Source organism: Zingiber officinale, chromosome 7B, assembly GCF_018446385.1.
Source record: "Zingiber officinale cultivar Zhangliang chromosome 7B, Zo_v1.1, whole genome shotgun sequence".
NCBI classification, from domain to species: Eukaryota; Viridiplantae; Streptophyta; class Magnoliopsida; order Zingiberales; family Zingiberaceae; genus Zingiber; species Zingiber officinale.
Window position 1 is genome coordinate 119,817,385 of NC_055999.1, and position 13,640 is coordinate 119,831,024.

The following is a 13,640-nucleotide window of genomic DNA, read 5'->3' on the forward strand; positions in this document are numbered from 1 at the left end:
CTCACTTTCTCTCAAACAGGATTTCAAGTTTCCCTTCCTCTTCTTTACCCTTCTCTCCCCTTCCCTCATCTCCTCCCAAATAGTGAGTTAGGCATAAATTCTATGAACTTGTTAAGCAACCAAATAAAAGATTCATTTTTCTCATCAATTAAAAAGCCACAATAAAAAATAATTATCTGATCATGATGATTAACTCATAAAAATGACGTAAAAATTAACTCATATTTGTTAGTGTTATATGTCATATCAAATACAACTAAATCACCAAATATACTATATGACGTCCTTGATACATAATCTGTCCAAAAAATACATACTAAATTTTTTATCTGAATCAATCTCGTAATCAAAGAAAAAAAATTTAATTCTTCTATTTCTTATATTCAAATAACTAAATCAGTATTTCGACATCAATACCCTTTTATTCATCCCTTAGATCTTTTTAAAAATTTCTAATATCTTTTTTGCTGTAACCTACTTGTTCAGACTCTCCATACTCTATCTGTAAAAATCACATTTGTTGACAAGTTGGCACATTGGCCTTTCAAAACTATTGAGTCAAAACTTTCTTTGCTGTTGAAACATTACGATGTGAGTATAACAAATGCATCTTTGAAAAAGTCGAGAGTGAATGATTATGACTTTTCACTCTCTCAAAACTGTTGAGTCAAAGCTTTCTTTAATGTTTATTCTATCGCATTTGATTTGTATGCCCTTTTTAAAAGCATAAAAATGTTTTCCATACAACATTATCTGTTTTCTTATTTTTTTGCTATTGTTTACCCTTACGTTAAATCTAACTTCTTAACTTCTTATGTATATTGGTTATAGGACAAAAATATATCATCTATTAATGAGAATTCCATCCTAATTTTCGATTTTCGATCATCTGCAACTTGGGGAATGTATAGTTACCCTTCGATGCTATTTTTTTCCATTGCTGAGGAATGTCAGATTCTTTAATTATCTGAAGTTCTCAACTATGTCTTGTTGAAGCATAGATATTCAAGCTTGTTAAGAAAAGTAGAGGTTGCCTTGGATTACCAATATGATTTAAACATTACATGATAATAGATAACTCAAACAATAACATATCTCTTATATTGTGCAAATTATCAGAAATTAAGATATTGTTTAAGTATTTCAATTTAAAGAACTTAAAATCTTATCTAATAAATTTTTCAAAGTAATTTTCTCTGACAACATTATAAATGGACATAGTAACCAGAACATTGTAACAATTAGGGTACCCGACCTGCTAGTCTAACCACACTGTATCAACTAGGGTACTGTACCTGTTACAACATATTGATCTAAAAATATTGTAGCAGCTATGATTTTGTAACTGTTTCAATGTGCTGATCTAGTCTAAGCACATTGTAGTAGCTGTAATATCGTAGTTGCAACAACATGCTAATATAAGAATGTTGTAGCAACTATGAAATCATATTTGCTATAGCATGTTATACAAGAACGTTGTAGCAGCTATGATTCCATAAATTGTAGTTACTACAATGTCTACGATTCCATTGCTGCTACAATGTGCTAGTATAAGAATGTTGTAGCAACTATGAAATCGTATTTGCTACAACATATTATATTAGAACATTGTAGCAACTATGATTTCGTAAATTGTAGCTACTACAACTTTCTTAAAGCAAAATGTTGTAACAACAATGGAATCGTAGCTACTAGAATGTGCCTATCACTTTGTAGTAGCTATGATTCCATTGCTGTTATAACATTTTGGTTTTAGAAAATTATAGTAGTTACGATTTTATTGCTGTTACAATATTTTGGTTTAAGAAAGTTGTAGTAGCTACGATTCCATTCCATTGTTGTTACAACATTTTGGTTTAAAAAAATTATAATAGTTACGAAATCATTATTATTGTAGCAGTTAAAAATTATAGTTGCTACAATATAATAGTAGTACCTAAACAAGAACGTTATAGCATTGAGTTCGAGGGATGGTTCGAAATATTTAAATTTGGAGAGGAAAAGAGTTTTTTTAATTCTTAAGTAGCTCGGCTCCAGTCGAAAAATAAAAATTAATGAAAGAATATTACCACGGTGAAGTCGCTCGCACAGCCGGAGTCAAGTGCGCATCCGCTTATGTGTGTATATATAAATAAATAAATATTTAGTTAAAATAAGAGGCGTTTTCTAACAAATTATCGCTGAGAGTATTCCTATACATTGAAATTTATTAATTAATTTTTTTTGTAAATATAATAAAATTTAGTAAATTTTAAAGCATTTATTGTATGAGAGAGTAACAATACTTTTTACCATTTTAAATTTAGAAATATATTTAATAATTAAAAAAAGAATGCCCCTTACCAAAAGCATATGGTAAAATAAGCTTTGTAGTTTTAATTCTGCAAAATAAGCTTTGAAAACAAATATCCCAAACCAGAAAACAATGCTAAAAAAACTGACATCACGTATGTAGCAGTCAAGTTCACAGAACCCTTAAGAAGAAAATGATGGGAACACTTCAGTGACACCTAATGCAGTTGCCAATGCGTTAGGCTAACAAACGAACTCAACGTAAAACCCTACATGTCAAAATATGGCAGTTGAAAGCCTATGTCATCCTCTGAGCAGTTTCCTTTGCGAGCAATTTCTCCTTGGCCTTGGCCTTTGCTTGAGACTTAGAACCCATTATGCCGCCGCCCCACTTCCTCCTGATCTCATCAAACTTGTCGTTGAAGTTGGCCTGAAACGATATTAGAATAAGTATCGACCATACAGCAAAGAGAAGTCGGTCAGACAGAGAGAGTTGATCCCATAATCACCTTGATGGCTTCGAGAATTTTACTGAAATCCAATTTGTCCTCGTTCTTCACTGTGGTCAAACATAGTGCAGTTGCAGTTTTCTTATGCACAATCTGTTGTGATGCAGCAACAAGAGAAGTATCAGCATGTACAAATACATTGCCATAAGATAGATGGTCGACAATAAGAAGAACCAACCGCTCCCAAACGGGATTTTCCTTTGACGATACAGTAGGGAATCTCCATTTTCCTGCACAAAGCTGGTAGCCAAACTACAAGCTCAACTGGATCCACATCGTGAGCTATGACCACCAACTGTGCCTTGTTCTACAATGAGGTCGAGTTGAAACAAAGAAGGCAAAATGCCACATGAAATAATTCACTCAACAAGGTTAATGGCTGAAATAAAAGAATAAGAAAAAGTGGGGGCAAAAAAACAGATACCTGCTCAATAAGGTACGTAATATGATTAAGCCCGAACTTCACAACAATGGGTTTCTTAACTTCAAGAGTCTTTCCCTCGGCCTCAGCCTGTGCCCTCTTAAGGAGCCTTTCCCTCTTAGCAGCTCGGTCTTCAGGTCTGTACTTGAGAAGTAATTTGAACAGATTTGTTGCTGCAGTAGAATTATTAAAATAATTTCATAAGATTAGGAAGTAGATAGCCAAAATAATCCAAACAACCAGATCACTCAACAGTATAAAATGATTTATATGTAATGTCAATGAACACTTGATTGAAATGCAAATGAACATTCAAGAGTCGAAACATTTCTTGAAACACAAGTATCCTTTGTCTCTGAGAACAAATGAGCTCTTAAAAAGCAGAATGAACTAGAACAATTGAGAATCTGACACCCTTGATAACCATAAAATGACTTGGCTACAGCTATCAATTTACAGAGCAAATGAATGCTACAGACTAACAAGGAATGATACACTCCCTCTATAAATCAGTGTATTTTGTATCAACTCTTGTATTATCATGTGACTGAAAATTCAAACACACTTAACAGTTTGAACAAAAGAAATGGCATTGCAAATAATTCGGTAAAGATAATAAATGAAATTATAAAGAAATTGTGCAGTGGTGATTAGATATCAAGTAACTTCAACTGAACTGAAATGGAAACCAGAACAATGTCAACCAAGGCTAAAAGTGACAGTGATGTAATGTAAACATGATTAAGCAACGTATCAGATTGTGAAGGTTGACTAGATCTGTTATCAAATTGAATATACATATGAAATTAGTTGTTAACTTTTTTTAGATAGATAAAGTAATTGAAGCAAAGCAACTCCTAAACAATTGTCAATTCATGAACCAGCTCTGGACAGAAAAAGAGATAGAGCAACTCTTAAATTATGTTTGAAGGCTTGACTCTGCCAATCAAGTCAAAACATCTTAAAATAGATCAGAGATTTCCAATTACCAAGGTTCTTGTCCAATGTTCGAGTGAACTGATTAAGAGCAGGAGGAACCTTCAACCGCTGTTTTAGAATCCTTTTTTGCCTCTGAATCCGGACAACCTTTGGCCATTTGACAAAACGACGCAGATCCTTCTTCGGAGGCAATGCTCCGCCAATGCCGAATTGCTTCGGGCGCTTCTCAAACAAAGGATTGACAACATTCTCCTGTGTAACGACCACGGCAAGTCAGTCAAAAGGCGCAAATAACACAACGAGAGCATCGACGACGAAACAAAATACAAATTTTATAGTAAAAATAGCTTACCCGTTTCTTTTTTGCTGGGACGGGGGCATTTCCAGCTCTTTTCGGCGCCTGTAGAGCCAAAGATCATGACTTTAATGGTCCTTAAACGTAATCAAATGGCATTAAAAAGGAAAAAAAAAAAAAAAAGCTCAAGCGGAGCAACGATGAAGCGAAAAAAAAACAAAAGAGTTTTCTCATCGAATTCGAAGGAAGAAGTTATCAGATAGCTAAAACAAATTGGATTCATTAAAGTAGAAGATGGCTAGAGAGGAGGTACCATTTCTTCTGTCCTCGAGATCGAGAACGAGGGTGGAAAGACGGCTGTGGAAACCCTTTCGGAGAGGTCAGCCATTTAAAACATCGAACAGGCCTTTTATATACAACACCCTCCGTTAGGGTTTGGCACGTGGCTGGCACGTGTTTTTACTTATGTATTATAGTGGGTTCCGACAAATGGGCCTGTTCACTATTGGGCTTAAGACCACAATTATTACGACCGTCTGATGGAATAATTCATTGTGACCGTCCGATCTAGGTCGCTCTCAAGCAGCCTACCGCTCCACTATAAAGCCTCATCCCACCAATGCGGTGGCGGTTCTATGCGTCTTGCTCGCCTTCTAAGCTAAGCTCCTGAGAGGCGCCGACGGAGTGAGATCGGAAGAAGAGGCGGGATGGTGCAGAGATTAACCTACCGGAAGCGGCATAGCTATGCCACCAAATCGAACCAGACGCGTGTCGTCAAAACACCAGGTAATAAAATCCGACCTTTGCTGTTTTCTTTCTCGCTCTGGCTTCTTCAATCATGTTTTGAGCAAGCAGTTTTCTTGTAGATCGATTCGAGTTTCTCTTTGATGTCCCTTACTGACTCTTTTAACAGCTTTGCATTTTTCTGATTTCGTAATTTTGATTCTGAAAATGTAACATATAGTGCATGAGTTTTTGCGTCTCCGCCATGGATTATTTTATTTTTGATTTGGTTTGATTTCAAAATGTAGGTGGGAAGCTCGTGTACCAGTACACACACAAGAGAGCTAGCGGACCTAAATGCCCTGTTACCGGAAAGAGAATTCAAGGGGTAGGCGAATCGTTGCTTTTGATGCGCTATCATTAATTTTGTTAAAAGTTTATCTCGTTATAAATCTCGTTTTGGTGTTAATTATATTGTTTTCAAAACTTCCTACTGGTTACTATTTCAATGCAGCATATCTATTCTTGTTTCTTTTTTCATTTATAAAAAAGTCTTCCAACTCAAATGCTACAACTTAATAAACAATTTGTAAACCTGATGACAACAAATACACATCAATTGATATACTACATGATTATTTTTTACATATTTGTTCTTTTTTTGTTTATATTTGATTATTGTTTGTAGTACATTTAAAGACAATTGTATCTTACTTTGTTGTATATAATTGTTTAACCGGATAGGCTATAGTTTTCTGGTAACCTTTATTTAGTCACAAACTTTTTTTTCCTTTTTCCTTTTTTGCTTCGTTTGGGACATTTTCTTCCTGCAGTTAGTACCTTGAGAAGATTGTATATATTGTTTTGAAGATTAAATGATCAAGTTGTTGTTCTTGTAGCCGCCTCAAAAATATCTTGTTTCATATGTTTAGATTGGTTTGGTTGTCCAAAAGGCATTGTGAGTGACATTATTGTTCTATTGGAATGTTACCTATCTTACTGGCCATCAAGTTGTATTGTTTATTGAGTATGAACTACTTTCATATCCATGTTACAATTTATGCTAGTGCAATGGTAAAATTCTTAAGATGCTTCAAAATGATCTTTTGTCAAGCCACTTTTAAGGAACATCTTTGCTCGCCGCTTAGATGTGACCTGGTTTCGGTCATTCAGTATGTTTTACTTCTCTGTAGTGTTGATGCCTGTTGTCATTCTTGTGGCCCAACTTTCCCTGATCTAACTTTTCTTTAGTAACTTTTATTCTTGATCTCAAAAACACATTTGTATGCTGGTGAAGCTCTGTTGTGATCTTTTTCCCGACTCATGCTTTCTATTCATTTGTGCTATTCTAGAGTGAACTAATATGTCGTGTCCTTAACATGCTATGTTTAGTGTGTTAACTATTAGACTGTAATTGTCATTTCATTTTTTTTATTATAACAGTTCCACTGTCTTCTTTTTCACAGATTCCTCACTTGAGACCCACCCAGTACAAGAGATCCCGGTTGTCCCGAAACCGGAGGACTGTGAACCGAGCATATGGTGGAGTGCTATCTGGAGGTGCTGTTCGTGAGAGGTTCGAACCCGGTCCTTTGTCACCATCATTTAACCAGTCTCAGTATTATGATTCTATTTAGTATTGATTTATCTACATTTATACATATGTTGGTTTGACTTGCAGGATCATTCGTGCCTTTTTGGTCGAAGAACAGAAGATTGTGAAAAAAGTTTTGAAGATCCAGAAGGCGAAAGAGAAGCAAACTACTTCCAAAAGCTAAGCCGAGAAGTAAACCAGGGACTCTAGATGTTGTACTGCCATTTTGAATCTAGACTTTTTGTTTTCACTCAAACAATATGTTTACTACAACTTCAAAGTCTGTAATTGGTTGAATTGTTTGTGTTTACGTTCATGATTCTCCATGTTCATCTAGTGACGTATTTTTTGTTTCCTGAAATTCTTCAAACACAACATTAGTTTTGTTTACCTGATTTTCAAACTTGATTTCAAAATATCATTAAAAAAATTTAAATTTAAAATTTTTAAAAAAGTTGTTTTGTTATTTTTCCTTTTTGCCTTATTAGTTTTTTTTCGTTCAATAATTTAAGAAATTTTAGGGTTTTAAGGTGATAGGGTGTATTTAGTTTGAGGGTTATTTTTGATAATTTGATTATTCATTAGAAGTTATTAATTAAAATTTTATTTGATTTATCAATTAATATTTTGTTTGATTTAGATAATTGATGATTTTTAAGTGATGTTAAAATCTTGGAAAATTAAATTTTTTTTTAATTTTGGGTTAACGAAATTTTTTATTCAAATTATTCTCAAATAAATAAAAGAAAAATGTAATAAAAAAGATAAATGTAAAGAGAAAAATATAAAAAATTTAAAAAATAATAAAATAAATAGAAAAAAACATAAAAAATAATTAAAACATAACAAATTTAAAAATATATATATAAATAAAAATAGGAAAAACATTTAAAATTTAAAAATAGAAAAAAATGTAAAAATAATAAAAAAAAACTTTAAAAATTTTATAAAAAAATAAAAAAAATATAAAAAACACATAAAAATAATAATAAAACATGAAAAATAAAAAAAATGTAGAGTTTAAAAAAAACTAATAATAATAATATATATGGTTGATTTATAACTAAGTATAATATAGTAAAACATTAAATTAGGTTATTCATTAAACGTTCAAATAAATAAGTTTTTGTTGTATTATCTGTGTTGAATCAAATAATAGTTGATTATATTTTATTCCCTATAATATTGATTATGTAATTACTTAATAATTGTATAATTAAATTTGAATATTTACTTTTATTCTATAATATATTTATTTTTTATTTTTTTTACTCTTCTCTAAAATGTTTAGAGAAGTAATCTATTTCTTTAATACTAATGTTAAGGTTTTTTACTTTTTATAAATGGTAGTTCCTTAAATCGTATTTCTCACTTTTTTTAATTATATAAAAAAAGTTCTCCTATCCTAAATTTAAAATATTAGATGAGGATTCCAATAATGGTATAATGTGTTGTGAGGTTAGTACTGATTCTCTAGCTCAGTATTTTATTAATGATAAAATAGATTAAATTAATTCATTCTAAGATCGGATAGTTAGTATGAAGTTTAGTTAGGATGATAGATCGATCGAATAGTTAGCACGAAACTTAACTAAGTTGACGGGTCGACCGGATAGCTGACATAAAGTCCAGAATGGTCGACGGGCTGATCGGATGTTTGGCACGAAGTCCAGTTAGGTCGACGGGTGGACCTGATAGGTGACACGAAATTGAGATCGTTATTAGATTCCGATGTCGGTGGGACGGAATCTAATTATTACTCTGTTGTATTATATTTGTGCTAACTTTTGTTTTACATGGTAGTATAACCTTTATTTTGCCTTTGACTAACATTTTCTTGCAAGAAAAAAAGATTTTTGAAAAATGCTGGTCCGAACACTCGAAAGGGATCCGGGCGTCCGCGTGGTTCAAGTATTTTTTATTATTGTTATCGGTATTTCGTTTTAATAGTTCTTGTACCTACTGTTGTAATATTGTTTTGCGAACTATTAGTGATTGCCCAATGAAAGTACTCAACGAGTGCGGACCTTGGAATAGGAGTCGACGAAAACTTCGAACCAAGTAAAATTAGTTTGTGTTAGCATTGTCTTTCATATTTCCCGCTAAGTACCCGATACAAATTTTCGATTGCTAAAGATAACCCCATCAAAAAAAATTAAAACTCAAAATCCCTTCAACACGAATTCGAAAATTTCCAATCCGACCTTAATTTTTTTAGATTTACTTAGATCGGATTCATTTTTGACATCTCTAATCTAATATTTATATACCTATATTTATTTCTCTATATTAAATAGATCGTTAAGATAGTAAATTTTTTTTCCGTAGCGTAGCCAAATATTTTTACATATTTATTTCCTTTTTTTTTAATTAAGGTGCTTTTTAAAATCGTTAAATGATTTTTAACTTAAAATTCTTAATGGATAATGTTGGTGGTAAAAAGACGAATACGCTTGCCCCCAACGTCCCCATCAATTCATCTCAGGGTCAACACGGAGAAGGTAAATTACAGGCGGCTACTAGCCTTTGAAATGCATTTACCTCGACTTTATCAAAATTTAAACCTCAGATATTATTGATGACATCACCTCATGTGCTAGTCATTAGACCCATACTTAATGGATAATGTTATTCTATTGATCTATCGATTTAAATTTCCATTTAAATATTTTATAAAGAAAAAGGTCTAATTGATTGAATAATCAAAAGACGATCTAATTGTATTTTTATATGAATTTAAATGAATAAAAGAAAAAGAATTTGAGGTGACCCCTTTGTTTTTTTTTTTTTAAAATGAACAAAAGTGTTTTTTTTATATGAACAAAAGTGTTAAAATAAAATAGTATTCAATTTCAATGAAAAAATTGACAATTTATCAAAGGACGCACGTAGAAATTTAAATTTACCTAAAGGTGTATGTCACTTTGATATTTACCAAAGACCGTACTTTTTTAAATATATTTTCTATTTTACCCTCATGACAATTTGACTTTTTTCACCGTTTTCTTTTCTTCACTATATTTCTCCTTTTTTTTTATGGGTAGAACATAAGAATAACATTAGTCAATTTTTTAACAACATTTTAATACATTTGAAGAAGCAAAAATAAACAATGAATAGCATACTTCTTGCAATTTTAGAAATCCACTAGAACTAAAATGAGTGTAATCGGAGCTTTCTAGGTCGATCAGTGGGTTTCGGTCAAAACCTATTGATGGACCTAGAGAGCTCCGATTGAACCCATTTTTCCTATGGATTTCTGATGTTGCAAGGAGTTCAAATATGGTGTTTATTATTTATTTCGACTTTTCATAAATGTTAACATGCAAAATCAAAAAATCGGCAAAAACACCCACGTTGGGCCTGATATGGAATGATATCAGGCCCACGTCAGGCCCAACGTGGGCCTAATATCATTCCATATCAGGCCCACGGTGGGCCTGATATGAGTCCATATCAGGCTCAATGTGAGCTTTTTTTGTCGATTTTTTGATTTTGCATGTTAACATCTATGAAAAGCCGAAATAAATAATGGACATCATATTTGAACTCCTTGCAACATCAGAAATCTATAGGAATTGAAATGGAGGTCCATCAGTGGGTTTCAGTCAAAACCCACTGATGGACATAGAGAGCTCCGATTGAACCCATTACAGTTCATATAGATTTCTGATGTTGCAAGGAGTTTAAATATGATGTTCATTATTTATTTCAGTTTTTCATAGATGTTAACAAGCAAAAAAAAAAAATCAACAAAAAACTTCAAGTTGGGCCTGATATGGACTCATATCAGGCCCAATTTTCATCGACACCACTAACCTAGTCATTAGGCATTGACCTCTTTGCCAGCATCTCATGGGTTGGCACTGCAAAAATGCTTCATACACTGCAAAAATGTCAGAGCCATAGACAATAATCATTGTGTAAAACAAATATTTTTCACATCAAGACTTGCCTATAGAAACAAGTGTCTGGAACTGAAGGTCAAATAAACACCAAAGATTTTCATAAGTCACACATTAGGAGTAAGTATTCAGTACATGAAGCATTTTTGTAGTGTCAACCCATATTATGCTGGCAAAGAGGTCAATGCCTAATGACTAGATTAGTGGTGTTGATGAAAATTGGGTCTGATATGAGTCCATATCAGGCCCATTGGAAGTTTTTTGCTGATTCTTTATTTTTGCATGTTAACATCTACGAAAAGTCGAAATAAATAATAAACATTATATTTGAACTCCTTGCAATATCAAAAATCCATAAGAACTGAAATGAGTTCAATAGGAGCTCTCTAGCTCCATCAGTGGGTTTTGACCGAAACCTACTAATGGACCTAGGGAGCTCCGATTGCACCAATTTCAGTTCTATAGATTTCTGATATTGCAAGGAGTTCAAATATGGTGTTCATTATTTATTTCGACTTTTCATAGATGTTAATAATGCAAAATCAAAAAAATCGGTAAAAAAACCTCACGTTGGGCCTGATATGAACTCATATCAAGCCCAACGTAGCCTGATACAAAACCAATATTCTTCCATCACATATTCTCTAAATTTCTTTACTTGATTCAATAATTCCATGAGGATACGCTGAACTTCCCTGTCAGCTCCAGTTTGTGCATCAAAGCGTGTAGTAGCAATAGCATCAACCCCATCAATAAATATGATTGCCGGTGCATTTTCTTTAGCAAGACGAAAAACATCCCACACCATCCTTGGTCCCTGAGGCAAATAATGTCTTAAAATATGAATTTGCATATATATATTTGCAGGAGTTGGAGGAAAAAAATATAAAAACAAAATATCAAGAATCCTTATATTTTCATTAAACAAGTAGATGACATCAATATGATGAAATATCAGAGCCATAGACAATAATCATTATGTAAAACAAACATTTTTCACATCAAGGCTTGGCTATAGAAACAAGTGTCTTGAACTAAAGGTCAAATAAACACCAAAGAATTTTATAAGCCACACATTAGGAGTAAGTATTCAGTACATGAAGCATTTTTATAGTGCCAACCCATGAGATGCTGGCAAAGAGGCCAATGCCTAATGACTAGGTTAGTGGTGTCGATGAAAATTGGGCATGATATGAAATCATATTAGGTCCACGTTGGGTCTGATATGATCCCATATCAGGCCCACGTTGGGCCAAATATGAGTTTATATCAGGTCCAATGTGGAGTTTTTTTACTGATTTTTTATTTTTGCATGTTAACATCTATGAAAAATCGAAATAAATAACGAACACCATATTTGAACTCCTTGCAACATCAGAAATCCATAGGAACTGAAATGGATGCAATCGGAGTTCCCTAGGTCCATCAATGGGTTTCGGTCAAAACCCTCTGATGGACCTAGAGAGCTCCGATTGAACCCATTTCAGTTCCTATAGATTTCTGATGTTGCAAGGAGTTCAAATATGATGTCCATTATTTATTTCGGTTTTTCATAGATGTTAACATGTAAAATCAAAGAATCAACAAAAAAATCTCACGTTGGTCCTGATATGAAATGATATCAGGCCCAACGTGGATGTTTTTGCTGATTCTTTAATTTTACATGTTAACATCTATGAAAAGTCGAAATAAATAATGAACATCATATTTGAACTTCTTGCAACATCAGAAATCTATAGGAACTGAAATGAGTTCAATCGGAGCTCTCTAGGTCCATTAGTGAATTTTGACCAAAATCCACTAATCGACCTAGAGAGCTCCGATTACACTCATTTTAGTTCCAATGTGATCCGGTGGTAAGAGCCCGGGACCCCCTAACGAGGGGTCAACGCCACGTGGAGGTCAAAGGGCCAGGTGGTCCGTCGAAGAACGGTGAGCCGATCGGACTCATGAGAAAAGGGCAGACCGATCTGTCTGCCAGTAAACATCTAAGGCACCCTGACAGAGATCGGGGTTCCGACGCTCAATGGAACAGTAAATAATGACCGAGCGGAAGGGTGCGCCGCCCGGCCGACGCAGGGAATAAGGGCCGTCCGGACGTCGCTCTTCGTCCAGCCGGCCGGACGGACATCCTGGTCGGCTAGGGGTAAATAGGGACAGGAACATCTGCTGACAGCCGTCAAGTCCTAGAGCTAGGCCATACTCCTAGTCTGACGGCCAGGTGTTCTCTTGTCCCATCGAAGACATGCTTGGACTGTAGCAGTATGGTGTCAGGTAAGCTTTCTGACAGGTGCATACCGAGGTATGGGTTGCGGACACGTATGCGCCTCGGTGGGCGTGCATTGGTTCTTTCACCGCTCTATATAAAGAGCCTCTTACTTCGCCGGAGGTACGCGTAAAAAAACATCTCGGGAGCCACTCTTTTCCACTGTTTGCTTGCCTGACTTGAGCGTCGGAGGGTCACCGCCGGGAACCTCTTCCCGGCTCGACTTCTGTGCAGGTTCGCCGGAGCTTCGGAGGCCTACTCCATCGACTAGGAGCGCGCCACGTGCCCAGCGTCCTTTGGTTCGGCGATTCGGACAGGATCACAATGGATTTATGAAATTGCAAGGAGTTCAAATATGTTATTCATTATTTATTTTTATTTCTTCAAATGTATTAAAATATTGTTAAAAATTTGATTAATGTTATTCATATGTTCCGCCCATAAAAAAAAAAAAAAAAAAGGAGAAAAGAGAGAAGAGAGAGAAAAATATAGTGAAAAAAAGAAAATGATAGAAAAAGTCAAATTGTCAGAAGGGTAAATTAGGAAATGCATTTAAAAAGTGTGTTATTTGGTAAATACCAAAGTAGCATATGTCTTTTGGTAAGTTTAAATCTTGCGCTTTTGGTAAATTGTCGAAAAATAAAAAATTATGGAATACTTATTTTTAAAATATTTTTTTGGGAAAAATAGGTCGCA

At 34.1% G+C, this 13,640-nt stretch overlaps 2 protein-coding genes across 2 annotated transcripts; one reads left to right on the forward strand and one right to left on the reverse strand.

Annotated features, from left to right (window-relative positions):
• Positions 1–2,429: 2,429 nt before the first annotated feature.
• Positions 2,430–4,909, reverse strand: LOC122007314 (60S ribosomal protein L7a-2-like). The gene is made up of 7 exons (XM_042563162.1): positions 4,770–4,909; positions 4,514–4,561; positions 4,212–4,413; positions 3,226–3,395; positions 2,980–3,108; positions 2,802–2,894; positions 2,430–2,722 (listed from the first exon to the last, which is right to left on the reverse strand). Exons 1-7 carry the CDS (start codon positions 4,842–4,844, stop codon positions 2,591–2,593), a joined length of 849 nt encoding a protein of 282 aa, XP_042419096.1. The 5' UTR covers positions 4,845–4,909; the 3' UTR covers positions 2,430–2,590.
• A 176-nt stretch (positions 4,910–5,085) lies between these two features.
• Positions 5,086–7,109, forward strand: LOC122007315 (60S ribosomal protein L34-like). The gene is made up of 4 exons (XM_042563163.1): positions 5,086–5,242; positions 5,488–5,567; positions 6,646–6,755; positions 6,861–7,109. The coding sequence occupies exons 1-4, from the start codon at positions 5,164–5,166 to the stop codon at positions 6,955–6,957; spliced, it is 366 nt and encodes a 121-aa protein (XP_042419097.1). The 5' UTR covers positions 5,086–5,163; the 3' UTR covers positions 6,958–7,109.
• The last annotated feature ends 6,531 nt before the right edge of the window (positions 7,110–13,640 follow it).